Here is a 23,451-nt window from a genome sequence, read left to right as displayed (position 1 = left end):
ATTTCTATGGATATGAAGGAGACAGAAAGCTACTTTGCCTCTGAAGGGCATAACCTCCAATGTTTTCTCAAATGCGGCCAAGGAGAATAAATGGGAAAGGATGAGCTACTCTATGGGAACCAGGGAACTAGCTCCAGGAAGCAATCCCACCCCCAGGTAAAGGTGGTGGGCCTTCAAACATCTGCCCAGCAGGATGCTGCAGTTACCATGGATCAGTAAGTTGCTGTGTGTCTCCCATTCTTCCTTCTAAATGGGAGTGTTTACTGCTATTATCCCATCCCTGTTCCACTTCAGATGTTGGATGTGCATGAGGAAGTGGGGGCAGAGTTAACTGGTGGTGATGATGATGATGGTGGTGGTGGTGGTGGTGGTGATGATTTTGGTTCATAGGTCTCTGGATCAAGAGAAGCTACCTCTGGACCTGATATGAGACTATTAGTGGTCCTGGACTTGAGCATGATGCCGCGATTAGATGGGTCATTTGGGTAGTCTCCCTGGGGAAGGATATGTATATATCTTGCACGTAGAAAAAACACAAAGGCCATATTTGTGACAAAGAAGGCAGACTAGGAAGATTTCACAATTGTTCAAAACCCATCGTTCATTAACCCTTGCTGTGGGGCCCCACCATATGAGAATATATTTCCCTACCCCACAGATATCAGCTTTGGGGATGTGGCTTGCTTCAGGCCAAGGACTTCGAGTAGGAGTAACATGTACCACTTCCAAGAGGAAGCTTTAAGAGCCATCACGGGGCCTGATGCCTTTTTTCTCTTCTTTGTCTTGAGATTGAAGGATTCCAGATTGAGGCTGTTCCTTCAGACTAGATTCCGATTCCGGAATGAAGATGAAGTAGAACAGAGCCACAGCTGTCCCATGGAGGACATTGGTTCAAAACATCCTCAGAAGCTTCCCAAGTGAAACCCGAAACCAGCCCCTGTACACAGAGCACAGGGAGAGACTGAACAAAGAGGCAGGCCACCGCAGATCAGTACGCGGTGGGGTTAAGAAGCAAGGGGACTTACATGCCACCAGACACGTAGATCTCTGCACCTCCCACCAAATCTTAAAAATCTATATAGAGGCCTTGGGGTGCCTGGCTGGCTCAGTAAGTAGAACGTGTGACTTTTGACCTCAGGGTCATGAGTTCAAGCTCCATGTTGGGCATGGAGCCTACTTAAAAAAGAGTTTTTATAGAGGCCTTCGCTGGGTTCAGTCATGTCTACCATCCAGATGGTCTCAACAACACAGTGCTCTCTCAAGGCTGCATCCTTGGGGCAGCCTCTGGGGGCAGAGAAGTCAAGCCAAATGGATATTCCAAGGACAAGGGAGGGGTATGAGGAGCCTTTGATTACAGGGGAGGGAGGCTGCTGCTCACAGGTCAAGGAATATCAGTGAGAAAAACACATTTGTTGTGAACCACTGAAATTTTGGGATGGTTGTTACTGCAGCATAATTTGATCCTAGTTGATGGATAAAAGCTCTCTCCATGTAAAAGAGACTCTATTCAGTTCTCCTTTCCTTTTTTAATTTTTAATTTTTATTTTTTAATATATATATTTTAAAGATTTTATTTATTTATTTGACAGACAGAGATCACAAGTAGGCAGAGAGGCATGCGAGGGAGAGAGGGGAAAGCAGGCTCCCCGCCGAGCAGAGAGCCCAACTTGGGGCTCGATCCCAGGACCCCAAGACCATAACCCGAGCCGAAGGCAGAGGCTCAACCCACTGAGCCACCCAGGTGCCCTTTAATATATTTTTTTAAGATTTTATTTATTTATTTATTTATTTATTTGACAGAGAGAGAGAGATCACAAGTAGGCAGAGAGGCAGGCAGAGAGAGAGGGAGAAGCAGGCTCCCTGCTGAGCAGAGACCCCCCCCCCCCGATGTGGGGCATGATCCCAGGACCCTGGGACCATAACCTGAGCCGAAGGCAGAGGCTTAACTCTCTGAGCCACCCAGGCAGCCCCATCCTATCCTTTTTAAAAATATATATTTATTTATTTATTTGTTTGAGAGAGAGAGAGTGAGCGAGCGCACAGAAGGAGAGTGTGAGGAAGAAGCAGACTCCCCGCTGAACAGAGAGCCTTACGCAGGGCTGGATCCCAGAACGTTGACATCATGACTTGAGCCGAAGGCAGATGCCTAACCAACTGAGCCACCCAGGTGCCCCGTAGTTCTCCTTCCCTGTCATCGAGACAGCATACCAAAATGAGCTGAGGTAGTTCTCTGAGGTCTGAGGCTTTTCCCTTGTTTAGAGATATTTACTCTCAGATCCAGTGAACCTTGCTGGTTCTTGCTGGTTCTTGGCAACCTGTGGTAGCTGCTTATGTGAACTAGAAAAACGTCTGGGGGGATGGGGCCCAGACTTTCTACCATCAGCTTGGTGCCTGGTAAATGCCAATCAAACATATATCCTAAGACATATCTTAGGATACACCATATATATCCTGAGACCACAATGGTGCTATTGTGCTATTGGACAAAGGACTTGTCCAAAAGGAAAAAAAAGTAAAACCCAAACTTGCCTTAATTACAAAGATGTCTGCCCTTCCAGGAAGCCCCAACTTAATGGAGTAAGTGGCAATTAGTACTTTTGCTTATGCGTACATCTGCATGAAACAGAGAACCAAACTAACCATGGCTTATGCAAGGTAGGAGTTTATTTCTCTCTTGTATAAAAGTCCAGATTAGTATGGTAGGTCTTTGCATGAAGTCATCAGGACCAATGCATAATAATTTAAAAAAAATTGTTTGTTTAAGATTTTACTTGTTTATTTGACAGAGAGAGAACAAGCAGGGGAATGGCCATCAGAGGGAGAGGGAGAAGCAGGCTCCCTGCTCAGGGAGCCCAAAATGGAGCTTGATCCCAGGACCCTGGGATTGTGACCCCAGCCAAAGGCAGATGCTTCAGTGACTGAGCCACCCAGGTGCCCCAGTAATAAATTCTTTTATTTGTCTTATTGCTGTTCCATCCCTGGGATATTGCCCTCACCCACGTAGTCTAAGATGGTCCACCACTACTTCCACAGTTGAGCCCTTGTGAAGCAGAAAAGTGAAGGGGATGGCTTGCCCTTTACCCTAAATTGCAGAAGTTTTACCCAGAATTTCTGCTCTAATCCTGTTGGCTAGAATGTAGTCACATGGCCAAGAAATAGATTCTTCCCCTGGGCAAGCTTTTTGTCCTGCCAAAAGTTCTAGGGGAACTGGGAAATTATTCCCAGGAAACAAGCTAACTTGGGAAGGATGACTACTGGGGGACAATCCACAGTTACAGCCCCATACTACCAGTGTTCACCCATCCCAATTGTATTAGCTTCCTGTTACTCCTGTTACAAAGTCCCACACACGTAGTGGTAAAACAACATGCATTTATTCTTTTACAGCTCCAGAGATCAGAAATCCAAAATTAGTTTCAGTGGGCTAACCCATCAAGGAGTCGGTAGGGCTGGCTCCTTTTGAGGAACCGTTTGCTTACCTTTTCCAGCTTCTGTTGGTTGCCAGCATTCCCTGACCAGTGGCCTCATCCTCCAAAGTTTCCATTGTCGTATCACCTTCTGCTGTGATTCTGACCTTCCTGTCTCCCCCTTATAAGGATGCTTATGATTACTTTGAGCCCACCCAGATACTCCAGGATAATCTTCTGTCTTACAATTCCTAATTGCATCTGCAAAGTCCCTTTTGTCATATAAGGCAACATTCTCAGGTTCCAGGGATGAGCGTGTGGACATGATTGGGGGCAATTGTTTAGCCTCATTTCACATGTAAGTGGAATTAAAAAAAAAATATATATATATATGTGTATATATATATATAAATTTGTATATATATAAATATGTATATAAAGATTTTATTTATTTATTTGACAGACAGAAATCACAAGTAGGCAGAGAGGCAGGCAGAGAGAGAGAGAGGGGAAGCAGGCTCCCTGCTGAGCAGAGAGCCTGATGCAGGGCTCGATCCCAGGACCCTGAGATCATGACCTGAGCCAAAGGCAGACGCTTTAACCCACTGAGCCACCCAGGCGCCCCTTAAGTGGAATTTTAAAAAATGTATTTATTCATAAAATATTTACTGAGCAAGAGTTACACACTTGGTATTTTGGAAAGTGCTGGAGAAATAGAAGTAAAAATACAGACAAGGTCTCTGCCTTTCATGGAGTTATATTTTAGTGGAAAGGATAAGTAAAGAAATAACTAAGACATTCCAAAACCATGACATGTATTATTAAAAATTAAGCAGCATTCTATGACAAAAAAATGACAAAGGATTGGAGATGGCCATGTTAATAGGTAGTTAGGAATGGCTTCTTAGAGAAGGTGACTAATCCAAAGGACAGACCCGGGAGCTCAGGCCGGAACTGAGCCATGGAGGATTACTTCTAGTCTGGAAACCTAAGGGAATCTGCTCAGCCGGATTTTGGAATTGCTTTGGATTAGTGACTCCTTTCTACCTTCCATTTCTCCCCATTTTGAACCAGAACGTCTATCAACTATTACCCTATGCATTTCCCACCATTGCAAGTTGGGAGTGCCTGACTTGTTTCTTTAGTTCTATAGTCCACAGATGGCAGGAGTTGTGTTCTAGGAAGGATTATAACCAGAGCCTCATCTGCATCTACTTTTGGATAATGAGATTTAGGACTCTGGACTTGATAAGATTTGTATGAGATTTTTTGGATTCTGACTTGATGCTGTAATGGGATGAGACTTTTAGGGACCTTGGGAGGAAGTGAATGTATTTTGCATGTGGAACAGACATAAATATTCGAGGGCTAGAGGGTGAACTATAGTAATGAGAAAAATGGCCCCCAAAGATTCCAACCCCTAATCTCTATGAATATGTTACCTTACATGACAAAAGAGACTTTGCACAGGTAATTAAGTTTACTAATTGGTTGACCTTAAGATAGGGAGAGTATCCTGTTATTCAGGTGAACCCAATGTAATTACATGAACTCTGAAAAGCAGAGAAGCTTCTCCAGCTAGCAACAGAAGAGGAAGATAGAAGTCAGAGAAATTTGAAACAGGAGGATTTGATGTGCCATGGCCAGTTTTGAAGGGCCCCAGCCAAGGAATGTAGAGGGCCTTTAGAAGCTGAGATCAACCTCTGACTGACACCCAGCAAAGAAAACAGGGACCTGAGTTCTACAGACAAATGGAACCGAATTCTGTTAATCACCTGGATAAGTCTGAAAGTGGACTCTAGGTGAGAGCCTCCAGATAAGAACCCAGACTGGCCAAGACCTTGACTTCCGTTTTGTGAGACCCTAAGTAGAGGACCCAGCTGAGTCAGACAGGACTTTGGACCTATAGAACTGTGAAATAAGAAATGGGTGGGGCACCCGAATGGCTCAGTCGGTTAAGCAGTTGACTTTTTTTTTTGACAGAGATCACAAGTGGGCAGAGAGGCAGGCAGAGAGAGAGGGGGAAGAAGGCTCCCCGATGAGCAGAGAGCCCGATGCAGGGATTGAGGCGGGGATCAATCCCAGAACGCTGGGATCATGACCTGAGCCGAAGGCAGAGGCTTTAACCCACTGAGCCACCCAGGCGCCCAAGTATTCGACTCTTGATTTCAGCTTAGGTCATGATCTCCGGGTCCTGGGATCATGCTCAGTGGGAGACTATTTCTCTCTATGCGCCCAACCCTGGCTGGTGCTCTCTCCCTCTCAAATAAATAAATAAATCTTTTAAAAAAATGGGTGTTGTTTTTAAGAGGCTGAGTTTGTGGTTTTTTAGTATGCAGGGATAGAAACCTAATACTGGAGACAAGACTTGAATGAAGAGAAAGAGCATCATGGATGGGCAAATCCTGGGCAGTGTTTTCCATCCCCAGGGAAGATCAAGTGTAATGGCCCCAAGCCTGGGAAGAAACAAACAAATTTGTTTGCTGGGACCTGCTCTGTAGGAGTAGGTAGATGAGATCAGAGCAGGGATAGGGACTGAAAGGAAGGCAGGCCCCAGGTGGAGGGATTTCTATTGAGAAGGGACTATGTGTAGGGAATTGAGAACTGGCTTCCAAATCTTGGTTGAATCCAGAATGACTGCCCCACCTATTAAGCTTGCTGACTTCCCCTTATCTCCTCCGCAGCCCTGGCCCTGGAGCATTCTCCTGGGAGAAGCTCATAATTCATCCAACCATTTGGCTGGGAAGCAGGTGATGACTGTCATACATAGTACCGACGGACCAGTGATACCAGCTGCTGCTCATGTCAGCAGCAGGGTGTGTGATTTGGCATTCCTGAGATGTGCTCCCCCTGGGACAGTCGTGGTAGAGAGCCAGGGGGCAAAGGAAGTGAGGGCAGAAGAAAAGTGAAGGCCAGAAGTTAGACTGGACATTATCCAGATAATAAAACTGGACACAGACATCACAAAAAAAGAAAATTACAAACCAAATCTATTAATATATAAAAATTATTATACAGCATAATTTTTTTTTCCGGAATGCAAGGTTGGTTTAACATCCAAAAAATCAATTAATGTAATTTTTAAAAGTTTATGTAAGTAATCTCTAAACCCAGGATGGAGCTTGAACTCATGATCCTGAGATCAAGAGTTGAATGCTTTTTCAACTGGAGCCAGCCAGGCACCCTTCAATTAATGTAATTCTGAATATATTTAAAATATTTTATTTATTTATTTGAGAGAGAGAGAACATGAGCGGGTGGGGTGTAGGGACAGAGGGAGGAGGAGAAGCAGACTCTGAGCAGGGAACCAGACCCAGGGGTTGATCCCAGGACCTTGAGATCATGGCCTGAGCTGAAGAGAAATGCTTAACTGACTAAGCCACCCAGGCGCCCCTAATTCTGAATATTAATAAAGAAGAAGAACCATATAATCATCTCAATAGAAAATACATTTGAGGGACTCCAATACCCTTTAATTACAACAATTAAAAAAAACTTAAGAAACTATGAATAAAATGAAACTTCCTTAACTTGCTAAGTATCAAAAGGAATCTATAAAAAAATTCACAGTTAATATACTTAAATGGTGAAAGACTGGATGTTTTCCCCCTGAGATCAGTTCCCTTTAACAATGTACTGAAAGTTCTAGCTCGGGCAGTTAGGCAAGAAAAATAAGTAAAAGGTATCCAGATTACAAAAGAAGAAGTAAATTATCCAGATGACATGATCTTGTATATAGAAAACCCTTAGGGATACACACACAAAAACTATTAGAGCTAATAAACTAGTTTAGCAAGATTGCAGAATATAAGAATAATGCACAAAAATCTATTGTATTTCTCATTGCTGGCAATGAAACAATCCAAAAATGAAATAAGAACAATGCCATTTATAATAGAAACAAAGAGAATAAAACAGTTAGATACAAATTTAACAAAAGAAGAGTAAGATTTATATGCTGAAAATGATAAAAACACTGGAAAGAAATTTAAAATTTAAATATATTTTTAAAAATATTTTATTTATTTAGTTATCAAAGAGAGAAAGAGCACAAGGCAGAGGGAGAAACAGACACTGCACTGAGCAAGGAGCCTGATGCTGGACTGGATTCCAGGACTCTGTCTGGCCAAAGGCCGACACAACTAACTGAGCCACCCAGGTGTCGTGAAATAGATTCTTTAAATCCCAAGTTCATGGGTCAGAAGATTTCACGTTAAGATGGTAGTATTTCTCAAACTGATCTACAGATTCAATGCAGTGACCATCAGAACCCCAGCTGCTTCTTACTTTTCACAAAAATTGTAAAGCAGATCTTAAAATTCATATGGAAATGTAGGGAATCCAGAAAAATTTGAAATAGAAGAATAAGTTAGAGGAATTACAAGTCTTGATAAAACTTACTACAAAGCTACAATAAGCAAAATAGTATGGTACTAGCAAAAAGAAAATAGATAGATGATAGATAGATAGATAGATAGATAGCTAGCTACATCTACATGGAATACATTGAGATTCCAGAAATGAACTATGTGTACAGTTAGTTTACTTTCAACAAGGGTATCAAGAGAATTCAGTGGAGAAAGAACATTTTTTTTAACTAATAGTGTTTGGATAATTGGATATGCATGTGCAAAAGAATGAAATCACATATAAAGATTAGCCCAAAATGGATCAAGTATCCAAATGTAAGAGTTTTTAGCTATAAAACGTTTATAGGGGCACCTGGGTGGCTCAGTGTGTTAAGCCTCTGCTTTTGGCTTGGGTCATGATCTCAGGGTCCTGGGATCAAGGCCCACATCAGGCTCTCTGTTCAGCAGGGAGCCTGCTTCCTGCTCTCTCTGCCTGCCTCTCTGCCTACTTGTGATCTCTCTCTCTCTCTCTCTGTCAAATAAATAAATAAAATCTTAAAAAAAGATAAAAATAAAGCCTCTGCCTTTTTTACCAAAAAATGTTATAAATTTTTTTAAAGATTTTATTTATTTATTTGACAGATCACGAGGAGGCAGAGAGGCAGGCAGAGAGAGAGGAGGAAGCAGGCTCCCTGCCGAGCAGAGAGCCCGATGCCGGGCTAGAGCCCAGGACCCCAGGATCATGACCTGAGCCGAAGGCAGAGGCTTTAACCCACTGAGCCACCCAGGCGCCCCTGTTATAAATTTTTTAAAAAGATTTTATTTATTCATTTGACAGAGAGAGACACAGCGAGATAGGGAACACAAGCAGGGGGAGTGGGAGAGGGAGAAGCAAGCTTCCTGCCAAGCAGGGAACCTGATGTGGCGCTCGATCCCAGGACCCCAGGATCATGACCTGAGCCGAAGGCAGACATCCAACGACTGAACCACCCAGGTGCCCTGATGTCACAAATTTTTTAAGAGAATTTACGTTTAGAGAGAGAGAGTGCACATGGGGTGGGGGAGGAGCAGAGGGACAGAATCCTCAAGCAGACTCCCTGCTGAGCGTGAAGCCAGTTGCAGAGCTCCATCCTAGGACCTTGTGATCATGACCTGAGCCAAAATCAAGAGTCAGATGCTGAACCGACTCAGCCACCCAGGTGCTCACAACTTTTATAAATTTTAAGCCTTATAAGTTTAAAACTAGGTTGTAAACTTTGTACGTAAGGTTTCTAACACTTGTAGATAAAAACACAGGCATAATTCTTCATGACCTTGGATTAGGAAATGGTTTCTTATGTATGGCTCACGAAGCACAAGCAACTAAAAAAAAAAAAAAAAGATAAATGAGATATCCTCAAAATTAAAATTTTTTTCTTTTGTGCTCCAAAGGTCCCCCAGAAAGTAATAGGACAATCCACACAGTCGGAGAGAATTTTTGGAAATCATAAGAAACTTCTTTCTGGAATACAGAAACAACATTTGCCCCTCAACAGCAAAAAGCCAAACAGCCTAATTTAAAAATGCGCAAAGAACTTCAATAGACATTTTTCCGAAGATGAGGTACAAATGGCCAATAAGCAAAAAAAAGATGTTCAACATCAGTTTCTTTTTTTTTTAATTAAGATTTTATTTATTTATTTGACAGAGAGAGATCTCAAGTAGGCAGAGAAGCAGGCAGAGAGAGAGGGGGAAGCAGGCTCCCCACTGAGCAGAGAGCCTGATACAGGGCTCGGTCCCAGGACCCTGAGATCATGACCTGAGCTGAAGGCAGAGGCATAACCCACTGAGCCACCCAGGTGCCCCAAGATGTTCAACATCAGTTTCCACCCAGGGAATCCAAATCACAACCGCAAATTCACACCCACCAGGATGGCTATAATCAAAAGATAATAGCAGCTGTTGGTAAAGGTATGAAAAAATTGGAACAGTCATACCCTGTTGGTGGGAATGTAAAATGGTCCAGCCACTTTAGAAAATATTCTGACAGTTCTTCAAACAAGAGAATTGAAAAACATGTCCAGGGATTCCTGGGTGGCTCAGTCAGATAAGCATCTGCCTTTAGCTCCAGTCAGGATCCCAGGATACTAAGATCGAGTCCCGCATCCTGCTCCCTCCTCAGAGGGGAGCCTGCCTCTCCCTCTGCCTGCTTCTCCTGCTGCTTGTGGCGCTCTCTCTGATAGATAAATAAATAAATAAGAAACACATGTCCACATAAAAACTTTTACATGGGACGCCTGGGTGGCTCAGTTGGTTAAGCCACTGCCTTTGGCTCAGGTCATGGTCCCAGAGTCCTGGGATCGAGTCCTGCATAGGGCTCCCAGCTCCGCAGGGAGTCGGCTTCTTCCTCTGACCTTCTCCCCTCTCATGCTCTCTCACTCTCTCTCAAATAAATAAATAAAATCTTTAAACAAAAAAATTTTACATGAACGTTCATAGCAGCATTATTCACAGTAGACAAACAATGGAAAACCCAAATGTTCATCAAGTGATGAAAGGATTAGAAAATGTATTTCTGGGTGCTTGGGTGACTCAGTCGTTAAGCGTCTGCCTCCGGCTCAGGTCATGATCCCAGGGTCCCGGGATCAAGCCCCACACCAGGCTTCCTGCTCCTTGGGAAGCCGGCTTTCCCTCTCCCACGCCCTCTGCTTGTGTTCCTGCTCTCACTGTCTCTGTCTGTCAAATAAATAAAATCTTTAAAAAAAGAAAAAAGAAAAGAGAATGTATTTCCAAGGGGCACCTGGGTGGCTCAGTAGGTTGTCACTCTTGATTTCGGCTCAGGTTATATCTCAGGGTTGTGAGATCAAGCCCAGTTTTGGGCTCATGCACTGGGCTTGGAGCCTGCTTGAGATTCTCTCTCCCCCTCTTTTTGCCCCTCCCCCCTCTCCCTCCCTCTCTCTCAAAAAAGTAAATGAAATTGATCTCCATACATTGGAATATTATTTGACAATGAAGAGGAATGGAGTACTGACAGCATAGCTGGACCTTGAAAACGTTGGAAGTGAAAGAGGCCAGTTACAAAGAGCACATATGGTGTGATTCTGTTTGCATTAATTGTCCACAAGAGGCAACTCCAGAAAGATAGAAAGTAGATTGGTGATTGACCAGGGCTAAGGGAAAGGAGTTGGGGTTGGGGCCAATAGGGAGTGACAGCTAATGTGTATGGAGTTGCTTTCAAGAGGATGAAAATTAGATTTCAATAACCCTGTGGATATACTAAAATCCCAATTCAGTGATACTCTAAACAGGTTAATTGTACAGCATGTAATTTATATCTTAATGAAGCTGTTAAAATACTTGAAAAAAAAAAGTCAGACCATCTGAGTCCTTAGGGAGCAGGCACTGGGGTATGGGATGCCTGGGGTATCAGAGAAGGGGGACCAAGAGATGGGTGCACTGTCGGGTCTCAGAAAGGGAGCAGAGGCTATGGATTCCTTCCAAACATCCAGGGGACCCACTTCATCCTTCACTATAGATAGATACCCATGGTTATCTGTCGATTAGGGAATATGGTATCTTTGTACCAATTTTAAAAAGATGCCTAGTCATTCCCAACATAAATGATCTTGGGCAAGGTCACAAAGCAAGTTGGTAGTAACCCAAATCCCCCTGTTTCCAATACCCCAGTCCAAGTCTGTTTCTTTCCTGAACCCTGTCAGTATTTGGTTCCAGCCTGGACAGTCAGAAAGCCTGGGGTCAGTGCTTGTCCTGCTTTGGGCAGTGAGTGTCCTTGGCCAAACTGGTGTCTCCTGCAGCCACGACACCCTGTTCCCTGCTGGTGCCATGTGGCCCCCTTGTCCTTGATGGTCAGCAGGAATAAGAACCTTTCTAAAACTAATTTCTGAGGATTGGTCATGATGACTGTAAGTGAGGTCCATGATATCAGGGGACACTTGATACTTCTGTTCCTGAAGCTAACTGGTGCTGCCAAAGTCCCCTTTGACTGGCATGTGGGCCTAGAGAGGGACTGCACACTGGTCACTTCCTGAGGCTGCCAGCTTGGTCTAGAGTTGGTAAGAATAAGTCTAGAGATAATAAGAGCATGGAAAGGAGGATCTGGTTCCCTGAACTTTGGCTTCATTTTGGCTTATAAATTGGGAGGGCCCTAGTGGCTGGACTTTATAATAATCCAAAATCAGTTCTGGAGTGTCCTTCTAAGAATATTCTTTTTTTTTTTTTTAAGATTTTATTTATTTATTTGACAGAGATCACAAGTAGGCAGAAAGGCAGGCAGAGAGAGAGAGGAGGAAGCAGGCTTCCTGCTGAGCAGAGAGCCTGATGTGGGGCTCGATCCCAGGACCCTGGAATCATGACCCGAGCTAAAGGCAGAGGCTTAACCCACTGAGCCACCCAGGTGCCCCTCCTTCTAAGAATATTCTATAGGAATTTGAGTACGAATGTGTGATTAGACCCAGATGGGAGTATAATCATACTGCTTTGTATCTTATTTTTTTCACTTGACATATTTTTGGGAGATCTTTCAACAAGAGTTAATAAGTGTCATTTTAAAAAATAGCTGCATAATAGATTTTACAGTGGCTAGCCTTATTTAATTAGTCCTTTGCTAATGGACTTTTTTTTTTTAAAGATTTTATTTATTTATTTGAGAGAGACAGTGAGAGAGAGTATGAGAGAGGAGGTCAGAGGGAGAAGCAGACTCCTTTGTGGAGTTGGGAGCCTGATGCAGGACTCAATCCCAGGACTCTGGGATCATGACCTGAGCTGAAGGCAGTCGCTTAACCAACTGAGCCACCCAGGCTCCCTCTTGTTTACTTTAAAAAAAAAAGCAAAAAACAACTTCTGTGGGTTTGGTCTGAGCTGAAGGCAGTTGCTTAACCAACTGAGCCACCCAGGAGCCCTGCTAGTGGACTTTTAAGGTATTCCTGGTTATCGCAGATTTTGCCGCACTGAACATTCTTATCTTCAGTTTTGGTGTGGACATGGATAAAGAATTCGTGGTGTAAATTCTTTGACATGTGCTTGCCCAGCCATGGGGTATATGCACTTAACTTTTTTTTTTCTTAAGATTTACTTTTTTTTTTTAAAGATTTTTTAAAATTTGACAGACAGATCACAAGTAGGCAGAGAGGCAGGCAGAGAGAGAGAGAGGAGGAGGAGGCAGGCTCCCTGCTGAGCAGAGAGCCCGATGCGGGACTCAATTCCAGGACCCTGAGATCATGACCTGAGACGAAGGCAGAGATTTTAACCACTGAGCCACCCAGGCGCCCCAAGATTTATTTATTTATTTCTTTGACAGAGAGAGAGAGAGAGATCACAAGTAGGCAGAAAGAGAGAGAGAGAGAGAGAGAGAGAGAGAGAGAGAAGCAGGCTCCCTGCTGAGCAGAGAGCCCGATGCAGGGTTCCATCCTAGGGCTCTGGGATCATGACCTGAGCTGAAGGCAGAGGCTTAACCCACTGGGCCACCCAGGCGCCCCTGCACTTAACTTTTTAATAACCATGACCAAATCATCTTCCCAAAAGATTATTCCAATTCACACTAAATGTGGGGCTTTGTTTCTTTTCTTTGAAAAGTTGTGTAGCCTTCCAGAGTATGGATATGACTATAATTTAACAGCCTATCTTTTCCCACTGATTAGAATAATCACGTTTATTGTAAACTAAATTCCCAGAAATGGGGCTGTTTCTAAACCTTTGCCCCCACTCCATTGGCTAATTTATTCTTGTGCTAATAACCTGTTTTAACATCAATGTGTTGCTGTTTATCTAATATGTCAAATACATCACCTCCATTTGTTCTTAAAAATGTATTATGTAGAATTTTGAGTTTTCAAAATTTGGGTTTTCAGGCCCCTTTTGGGGGGTTGCGTGGGGGCTTAGTCTGTTAAGCCTTCAATTTGATTTAGGCTCAGGTCACAATCTCAGGGTCATAGGATCGAGTCCCAAGTCAGGCTTCACAGTCAGTGTGAAGTTGGCTGGAGATCCTCTCCCCTCTGCTGCTCTGCCTCCTCCCAACTCACACCTGCCCTCTCTGAAATAAATAAATACAAAAAACGACAAAAAAACCTTTTTGGGGGCGCTTGGGTGGCTCAGTCGGTTAAGTGTCTGCCTTGGGCTCTGGTCATGATCCCAGGATCCTGGGATCCAGCCCCATATCGGGCTCTCTGCTCAGCAGGGAGCCTTCTTCCCCCTCTCTCTCTGCCTCTTTGCTACTTGTGATCTCTGTCTCTCTCTGTCAAATAAATAAATAAAATCTTTAAAAAAATAAAAATAAAAATAAAACCTTTTTGGATGACAGTGAATCTAAGGATTAAACTAGAAATAATCAACATTTTTATTTTATATTTTTAAAGATTTTATTTATTTATTTGAGAGAGAGCAAGAGAAAGCATGAGAAGGGGGGTCAGGAGAAGCAGACTCCCCGTTGAGCTGGGAGCCCGATGTGGGACTTGATCCTGGGACTCCAGGATCACGACCTGAGCTGAAGGCAGTTGCTTAACCAACTGAGCCACCTACGCACCTGAAGAATCAACATTTTTAATAATGTCTTTCCATTCAGGTACTTGGTATGTCTCTTTTCACTTAGGGGTTACAATCTTCAGAACAGGGATACCATTTTCTTTGTATGTGTTTTGCATGTTTTTTGTGAGGCTTATTCCTTCATAGTTTATGGGTTTTGTTGTTACTATGAATGGAACCCCTTCCTCCCCTAAGTGGGTTTTCTAGTTTGTTATTGCAGTATACGAAATACACTAATTTTGGACCTCAGTGGATTATCTATAAAAGGATGGAACTACCCAGTAAAAAGTTTCCATGATGAAATAACAGTGGGCTAAACAAAGATAAATAGATTTGTTCATTGTTGTATCAGTGACTTTAATACACTTTTGATCACCAAAAATCCCCAAGAAGGGCACAGGGCATATCCTGTACTTCCTTGACCAGGGAACCCTTTGTCAAGACATTCTGAAAATATACATTGGGAAACAAGCCAGCCAAAGACACTTCTGGTTTCTAATCTGTCAATCCAGGGGTCTCCACTGAACCTTATCTGATGCCCAAACTCCCAATCCGTTTCCCGCAGCCAAAACAGAAGACAACCCAGTGTCAAAGTGAATGCTTTAATGAGTGTTGCTCAGAGGACACGTGTCTCTCAACAGCTGCTGCCTGCCTCCATTGTCCCCCAACTCTTTGTTGACAAGGAAAGCTAGCTGCCCCGGGGGACAGGAATCTGGAGTCTAAAGAGCAGGGGCAGACAGGTTCAGGAGGCACCCTGTAAAGTCTGGGCTCCTGGCAGTGAGGTGGAGGGGGCATGGGCCTCAAGCTGGTCCCTCTTCAGGCATTCCTAGCAAAGCCACAAGGGGCTCCAGGGGCGTGGAGGTCCCGATGGGCACAGGGTGGGTGCGCTCGTGCTTGCGCAGGTCACTGGCACTCAAGAAGGCCTTGGGGCAGTGGGGGCAGGTGTAGGGGCGCACAGAGCTGTGGGTGCGGCTGTGTTTGCGCAGCCCTGCCCGGTCAGAGAAGCTCTTGCCGCACTGGGTGCAGGGAAAGGGCCGGAGCTCCGGGTGTGAGCGCTCGTGCCGCCGCAGCAACGTCAGCGTGGAGAATGTCTCCTTGCACTCCCGGCAGGCAAACTGCGGTGGCTTCTCGTCCACCTCCTCTCCCCCCACCTCGCCTGCTCCCCCCAAGTGACCAGGAGCCTCCCCAACCCCAGCATCTTGGCACTCCACATGTTCCACCGTCATGCCCACCACTTGCCACTGGGTGGCCATCACACCACCTGATTCCGGGGGCAGCCCTAGCAGCCCTGCTGGGGGGTCACCTAGCCCTGCACCTGCGGTGGGGGCAGTGGAGCCCTCGCCTGCCACGCTGACTGGCAGTGCCAGCCCCACTACCAGCTCCTGCTGTGGGGCCGCCCCTGCGGCTTCGCTACTTCGATGGGTCCGCTCATGCTTCCTCAGGCTGGATGATACCACGAAGGACTTCCCACAGGCGTTACAGTGGAAGGGGCGCTCACCCGAGTGCACCCGACTGTGCTTAGTGAGACTGGCTCGCTCGGCGAAGGCTCGCCCACACTCCTCACAACGGAAGGGCCGCTGGCCCGAGTGCACCAACGCGTGGCGCTTGAGGTCCCAAGACGCCACAAACGTCTTGTCACACTGCAGGCACTTGAATGGCCGGTCCCCCGTGTGCACCCGCCGGTGCATGGCCAGGTCTGCGGGCTGCCGGAAGTCTTTGCCACACTTCTCACAGCGGTAAGGCTTCACGCCCTCATGTGCCCGCTGGTGGCGCCGGAAGCTCGAGGGGTCGGAGAACATGCGGCCGCAACGCGGGCACAGGAAGGGCTTCTCGCCAGAGTGAGTGCGCTCGTGGCTCTGGTAGGAGCTGAGCTGCGTGAAGCCCTTGCCACAGGCCGGACAGCGATAGGGCTTCTGCGCCGCGTGGATGCGCTGGTGGCACGTGAGCGAGGATGAGCGGGAGAAGCTCTTCCCACACTCCGAGCAGAGAAAGGGGCGCTCACCGGTGTGGGACCTGTGGAGCAAGGAGGACTCGGCATGAAGGTGGCAGGCCTGTCACCCAGACCCTGCTGCCTGTCTGCACTGTACAGTAGGGGCTCCTAACGTCCCTGGTGACCACAGGGCTGCACCCGAGAGTGGGAAACCTTCGGCTGGGTGTCTAGATCCCAGATAAGACCTTGCTCTGCACACCAAGGCCAGGCTCCACTCCCACCTACCAGCTTCCACCAGGGATCCTCTGGGTGGCACAACTTCCAGCCCTGCCCCCTTTCCAGCCCAACACGCGGTCCACCCCGCCCCACCAAACTAAGGTACCCACTACACCCTGGTGCTCTGCTCTCCCCACAGCCCCGCCCCCTCACCTTCCCATTGGCTCTCCTCACTCTTTAAGACTCTACCCCTGTTCCCAAGGGTCACAGGGCAGCCTTGCCCCACCTCGACTCCACTAGTAGGCTCTTCCCCAGCTCTTTCCCGACGGGATCACCCCCAGCACCGTGCCCTCACCGCTCGTGGTTGCGTAGGTCCTTGAGCTCCGCGTAGGCCTTGCCACAGCGCTCGCAGCCGTAGGGCCGCAGGCCCGCGTGCGTGCGCCGGTGCTTGCGGAACACTGAAGGGTCGGCGAAGCTCTTGCCGCAGTCGGTGCAAGCGTAGGGCCGCTCGCCCGTGTGACCACGCTGGTGAATCTTGAGCTTGGAGAGCGCGCCATAGGCCTTGGGGCAGTGAGCACAGCGGAAGGGCAGCTCTCCGGCATGGGAGGCCAGATGCACGCGCAGGCACACGGGCTGCATGAAGCGGCGGCCACACTCGGGGCAAGGGAAGGGCTTTTCGCCAGTGTGACTGCGACCATGACTGCGTAGCTCAGGTGCTGTTTTGTAGGCCTTAGGGCACAGCGGGCATGCATAAGGCCGAGGCTTGGCCGATGCACCTGACACCTTGTCCCCGCCAGCATCCTCTGCCTTGGGTTCTGTCTCTGGCTTCAGCTTTGCTTCCGCCACCTCTTCTGCGCAGTCTACAGGACCATGTGTGGCAGCGTGACGCGCGGCCCTAGGCGCATTTGGAAATGTCTTGGTACAGGACAGGCACTTGTAGCGGCGGCCAGAGCGTTTGTAGCCCGGGGCGGGGGCGGGGGCGGGGGACCGGGCCTCCGCAGACTCCACCTCCATGGCTTCAAAGGGTGGAGCTTCTCTAGGAAAGAAGCAAAGTTAAGACACAAGCTACGTCCCTTTGGCGTTCTCTAAGGCCTCTCCTTGCTAAGGCCTCAAAGGGGGACTCTGTCTTATCTGCATTTCTCTCACCAGGGATGGTCATATCTCTCCTTCCAAACATTCCTGGCTCTTACACTCTGAACTGGCGCTTCCTCTCTGGTCTGTTCATTGATGAAAGAAGTTGGACCAGGTAACCTTTGAGGGGCCAAGAGAGAGGGCTGGCGTCATCAAAATGTCCACCTGTACTTTTTCCCCCAGCCTCTGAGCTCCTCCGAAGGCTGTAGCATTCCCAGAAGGCCCAGGTTCCATCCATCTCCCCATCCTCCTTCAGCTCAGTGGCTAAGACCTGTGCCAGGGTACAGGGTCCCATGCAGGGCTGCAGACACAGAGGTTACCTGGATGTGGGCCCGGCCTGAAGGCTGCCATGTTCCCAGGGAAGACAGAGGTAGGTCCCGAAGAAGGCAGAACTAGTGGGCTAACTGGCGACTGGCGCCGTCTGTCTGAAGTGACAGGTCCCCAGCATATGTATTTTGTCTTTCCCCTCTGGTTAGTCAGAGGCAGCAACTTTTCACACAGAATTCTGGCTTTGCACAGCTGCAAGGGACTCCACCCCAGACAGGAATCCTGGTCCGCCCTCTGCTTGGGAATCGTTGTTGGGCTCCTGTTCCCATATCTCTGGTAACGGGGAACTCATTACCCTCAGGGCAGCTTGAGCTGCTAGCAGTTAGATGTGTCTCAGTCATAATCAATATATCTGATTTAGCCTGGCCTCCTGGGGCACCCGCTCTAGCTAAGGCTCCTTCTTTCTCATTCCACCCAGCTGCTCCTGGGGATCATGGCTGGTAGGAAATAGGATTAATGGCTGCATTAGTCTTAACACCAGCTCATCCTCCCAAGGGGATGAAAAGTAGAGGATTATGGGCAGATCCACTTAGGGAGTACTGGGCAGCAGCTGCTGGGGGCGGCCAGTGTGGGGGGTAAGGATGCTGCTATAGGCAGTGGTGGAAGCCAGGTGTGTCCAGAAGCTAGTCTGGGCAGGAGGCCTGAGTCTAGTGCTCCCTTCTAGGCCTGCTTCCTCATCTGTATACCTCAGGGGTTGGTGGCTTCCAAGTTATGACCCACAGGAGCCCTTGGGGTAAATGGCACGGGCTGAATCTTTAGAGACAGTACCTTTCTGCCTAGTGGCCCTGCCCCAGTCTCCCGCCCCTAGACACAAAAAAATGCTATGTGTACAGGCAGCCAGAATCTTCATTAGGTACCATGTCATACTTTGTCCCCTGCTCAGTAACTTTTCATGACTTCCATCACACCATGCAAGCTCCCAGGTCCTTCCTGGCTATTACAAAGCCCACCAAGCCTTTCTTTGAGCCCCACTTCCCCCAGGAAGCTCTTCCTGCCATCTCCCCTATGGTTTTTGGCCCCAATCCCACACAACTGTGTTCCAATCTCAGCTTGTTTTAGTTTGTTTCCCACCCCCCCGTCACTTGTCCCACTAAGTGCTGGGGCTGGAAGGTGAGTTAAAGGACATGAGGCCTAACCTTCCCCGTGGCTTGAATTCTCCCTAGAATTTCCAGGGGATTCTTCCCTATCTCTGGATGAGGCAGTCACTAACTCCTTTCTAGACCATCTCTGAACAGTCTGACTGATAAAGTTTCCCTTAAATAAAAATGATAGTTCCTGTTTACTGAGGACTTGCCTCGGTAAAAGGCAGTATCCTAAGCTCTTTACATGTATTAACTCAAACTTCACGTCAGCACTGTGAGAAGTGTTCTGTTATATATATTCCTTTTTTACAGAAAAGGAACCTGAGGCCCAGACAATCAGTATAGCATTGTGGCTAAGTGTCCCATCTCTGAAGCCAAACTGCCTGGCTTCCAATCTTGCTTCACTCACTTCCTAGCTATGACCTTGTGCCATTCACTTCATGCCATGGCACCTCGATTTTCTCATCTGAAAAATGGAGATAATAATAGTACTTCCCAGTGTTGGTTGAATTCTATGAATAACTGCCCTCGATTATCGAGAGTCTTCTTAGAGCTAGACACTTCGTTGAGCATGTTACCTTAGTTCATTCTCTCATAGCTTCCTGAGCTAGAGATGCTTGTCCTCATTTCACAAAAAAATGAACTGAGGTTCCAAGAGGTTTAGTGACTAGCCCATGGTCACAAAGATAGACTCACAGCTGGGGCTTGAATCGAGGTGTTTAATCTGCCTTGAGTTACTGGGCTCTTGCATCAGTTGTCTGGGCCCTCCCTACGCTGATCAGAACCCAGAGTTCAAGCCACATCTTCATGCTCTCTCATCCCTGTGGAATGCCTTGAGACCAAAACCAGCACCCTTTATGCGTCTGTTTCCCTCTCGGAGGGTTTGACCCCTGCCTGGGTTCCAAGCTCTGGGCTTCAGTGTTCCTATCTGTGAATCAGAAGTCAGATAGCTGGAGGTATACACCTCTCCTCCTAAAGCACTTCCTGGGGGGAAAAGGTAGGGAAGCATCAGGTTGGTTGCACTAGGAGCCCACCACGAAGAGCAGGGGACCATGGAGGCTAAAATCCCACCATTAGGGGTGCCTGGGTGGCTCAGTTGGTTAAGCATCTGCCTTCAGCTCAGGTCATTACCTTGGGGTCCTGGGATCCAGCCCTGCTTCAGACTCCCTGCTCAGTGGGCAGCCTGCTTCTCCCTTTCCCACTGCCCCTCTGACCACTCATGCTCTCTCTGTGTCTCTCAAACACTCTGTCTCTCAAATGAATAAATAAAATCTAAAAACAAAATAAACAAACAAAAAAAACCCTAAAATCCCACCATTAGCTCCTCACTTCATTATTTACCAAGGACCTTCCACCCAACACTCCCTAGACTGATATTTCTCCAGGTCAGGTCCGTGAACCTCCTGCATGACAGTCATCATCCAGGGAGTATGGGACTTGGACACACGCTCTTGGGGTCACGTCAGCCGACACTTAACACTTAAGAACCAAAGACACATCCTTAGGTCTTCACAAAGCTTCTAGGAGAGGGGCATTGTTACCAGGCCTCTCTTTCAGAGATGGAGATGAAGGCCCCCGTAAGCACTTGTACAAGGACACCTAGCTTGTCAAGAGGCCCAGACTCCAATCCAAGTTTTCAGGCCCCTGGGCTGCTTCTTTCTCTACCAGTCTGTATTTACTTCAGGTTTATGAGCCGAATCAGGAGACTTTCCACTGCTCCCAGGACAAAGACCTGCATCTTTTCCATGTGAAGGCTACTTCACCTCCCACTCCTCTTTGTGGTCTCAGGAGGCTCCACCTGCCCACTCCTCCCTTTCTTTTCCAAAGAGAGCTAAATTCCTTTCCACCTCAAGGTCTTTGTACTAGTAGCTCCCTCTGCCAGAACCACTGTTCCCCAAGGATCACTGTGTAGCTAACGCTTTGATTTCATTTGGGCCTCAGTCCCCTGTCACCTCCTCAAAGAAGGCTTTCCCTGACTACCACCTTCCTTAATGCCGTTTTGTATTCTTGCTAATCACTATTCCCTCCTCTTCAGTTTCCCATATGGTGTCATCTGGATAACATTCCTTGCAAGCTTACCACTGGCCAGGTATCATTCTATGCATTTTGTGGGTACTACTCAGGCTAAGCCTCACGACTGCTTAGAAATGTCTTATGACATTTATGAATGAGCACATGCATGGAGAAGGCCCTGTGAGGCTATAACCAGAGGGAGGACACCTACAGGCCAGGAAAAGGGTCCTCACCAGGAAGTGAATTGGCCAGCATCTTGATCTTGGACTTCCCAGCCTCCAGAACTGTAAGAAATAAATTTCTGTTGTTTAAGCCCCTTCAGTCTGTGTGGGTTTTGTTGTTGTTGTTGTTGTTGTTGTTGTTGTTGTTGTTGTTATGCTTAGCCTGAACAGACTAAGTTAAACAGTATTATTTCCCCATTTTACAGACAAGGATACTGAGGGAAACAGATATGAACTCGTGGCTACAGCTAATATTCAAAGCCAAGTGGTCTGGCTCTCAAACTTCTGCTTTCTGGGTTGCCTGGGTGGCTCAGTTTGTTGAGCACCTGCCTTCGGCTCAGGTCATGATCCCAGGTTCCTGGGACTGAGCCCTGCATTGGGCTCTCTCCTCAGTGGGGAGCCTGCTTTGTCTCTCTCTGCCTCTTGCTTGTGCTCTGTCTCTCTCTCTCAAATAAATAAATAAAATCTTTTTAAAAATCCAGAAAACAAAAAACTTCTGCTTTCTGTGCTGATTGTTGCTTATACATTTTATGTTGCACTTGCACATTTTATGGCTGGATTAGTAATCCTCTGTCTCCAGCACCAGAGTCTAGGCTGGCGAAGAGCCAGGAACCTTTATTTATCAATTATTATTATTATTTTTTGTATCCTGTACACCTAGAACTGTGGCTGATGCCCCAAAACAAAGTGAATGAATCAACCTTTGAGACAGAATTCAAACCCAGGTCTATTGCCTCCCCTATACTGGGGGTTTGTGAGACTATCTGTCAACAACTATTTATTAACTGAATTTCTCTGCCTTTCCAAGTTCACAACGTCCAAATACCACCCAGTATCCCACAGTGCGTTCACTGCTCTGGTGAGGGAGGCTTGTCTTTGCTTCACTACTGGTTTAGGAGGGAGATGAAGGGCTGCTGCCTGAACAGGCTGTAAATGCTAGAGAGGCATTGATTTAATTCCCAGACAGCTTAGGCTAGGACCCTGCCAGCAGGGATGAGGTAAAAAAGGAATCAGTTTTTATCCCTTCTGCACCTTGGTCTCCCCATGTGTAAATAAGAAGACATCAGTAAGGCCTCACAGGCCATGAGACCTGATGAGATGGTGAATGGGGAACTATAAACCGTGCAGAAGTGAGGGCTAATCATCTCCTAAGCCTCCAAGCTAGTCAGTTCACAACCTAATCCTAACCTACTTTTTCAACCTCAGCTCCAGTGGCAGTGTCCCCCTCTTAAGAGCAAACTAATCCCCAGCCTCAATTCTCCAACTTTCTCACCTAAATGCATCTCCGCTTGCAGTTCTCTCTGCCTCCGGAGCCCTTGCTTGCCTTCTCCCATGGGAAAAACTCTTGCATCCTTCAAATACCCGCTTCCTCGGTGCCCTCAAGAATACTGAATAGGCAGTAGAGGTAGGGGCGCCACGGCGCTCTGGGCCTCAGTTTTATAAACAGTAAAATGGGGTCTCTGAGGTACGTGGGAGTTTGAAGGGCTTTCGGGCCTAGAAGCGCTGAGAAGGGGCCTAAAGGTGCAGAAACCTTGTGCCTCCCGCTCCCAACAACTATCTACACGTCGGCGCCGCCACCAGACAACCCCGCAGGGCAGAGCCCTGGGCTGACTCGTCTCCGAAGGCTGGGAAAACGTGGCCTCGGAGAATGAGTCAAGAAGGAGTGAACGAAGAACGAGAGAATGAACAAATGAATGGGCGAAGGGCCGGACGCCGGACAAAGGCCTGCAAGATGGCGTTCTCTAGGACCGCGGGAGGGGCGACCAGGACCTCGGCCGGGGAGGGGTGCCGCAGGCGCCGGGGACCTTGTTAGGCGGGCCGCGCGCCTGGGACAAAAGCCCGCAACATGGCGGGCTCTAGGACCCCCAAGGCCCGCACCGTACGAGGCGGGCAGCCGCGCAGGCCGAGCCCAGGAGTCCGCAGCAGCCGGCCCGCGGGGACAACCGGCGGGTTCTAGGACCCGCTGGGCCGGAGCCCGCCGGCGCCCTCCCGGGGCTGCACTCCTCCTGCCCCGCCCGCGCTGCTCGCACCAGGCCAACCCCATCCGCCCTCTGCACCCGCGGGAAACTCAGGCCTCTCGGACTGCGTCCGCGCTGGGGCGGCCCGGGGGTCCCCGCGGCTTCCCGCAGGCATTTCCTACCTCCGCAAACTTGGGTTGGGTCCGTGGCGTCAGCGGCAGCTGCTCTCGCCGATGGAGTCCGGGACACTGCCAGGGAGGGGCAGGCGCTAGGACCCAGCGGGGGGGGGGGGGGGGGGGGG

At 47.7% G+C, this 23,451-nt stretch overlaps 1 protein-coding gene across 2 annotated transcripts; it reads right to left on the bottom strand.

Moving 5' to 3' along the window:
* Positions 1-14,285: 14,285 nt before the first annotated feature.
* Positions 14,286-23,430, bottom strand: ZNF668 (zinc finger protein 668). 2 transcript variants are annotated; one of them, XM_032842605.1, is made up of 3 exons: positions 23,333-23,430; positions 16,774-17,454; positions 14,286-16,285 (listed from the first exon to the last, which is right to left on the bottom strand). In XM_032842605.1, exons 2-3 carry the CDS (start codon positions 17,430-17,432, stop codon positions 15,073-15,075), a joined length of 1,872 nt encoding a protein of 623 aa, XP_032698496.1. In that variant the 5' UTR covers positions 17,433-17,454; positions 23,333-23,430; the 3' UTR covers positions 14,286-15,072. The 2 variants fall into 2 exon arrangements, with proteins under 2 accessions (XP_032698496.1, XP_032698497.1); XM_032842606.1 differs by lacking the exon at positions 23,333-23,430 and adding an exon at positions 17,565-17,745.
* Between the last annotated feature and the right edge of the window lie 21 nt (positions 23,431-23,451).

Source organism: Lontra canadensis, unplaced genomic scaffold (assembly GCF_010015895.1).
Source record: "Lontra canadensis isolate GAN:19392208 unplaced genomic scaffold, GSC_riverotter_1.0 scaffold132, whole genome shotgun sequence".
Classification (NCBI taxonomy): Eukaryota; Metazoa; Chordata; class Mammalia; order Carnivora; family Mustelidae; genus Lontra; species Lontra canadensis.
This window is presented reverse-complemented; position numbering and strand designations above follow the sequence as displayed.

Excerpts from the sequence above, each read along its gene's own strand:
- ZNF668 (XM_032842605.1), bottom strand. The coding sequence starts at position 17,432 with ATGGAGGTGGAGTCTGCGGAGGCCCGGTCCCCCGCCCCCGCCCCCGCC. Across the intron at positions 16,286-16,773 it reads GACCTACGCAACCACGAGCG|GTCCCACACCGGTGAGCGCC; the intron begins GTGAGGGCACGG and ends CTTGCTCCACAG.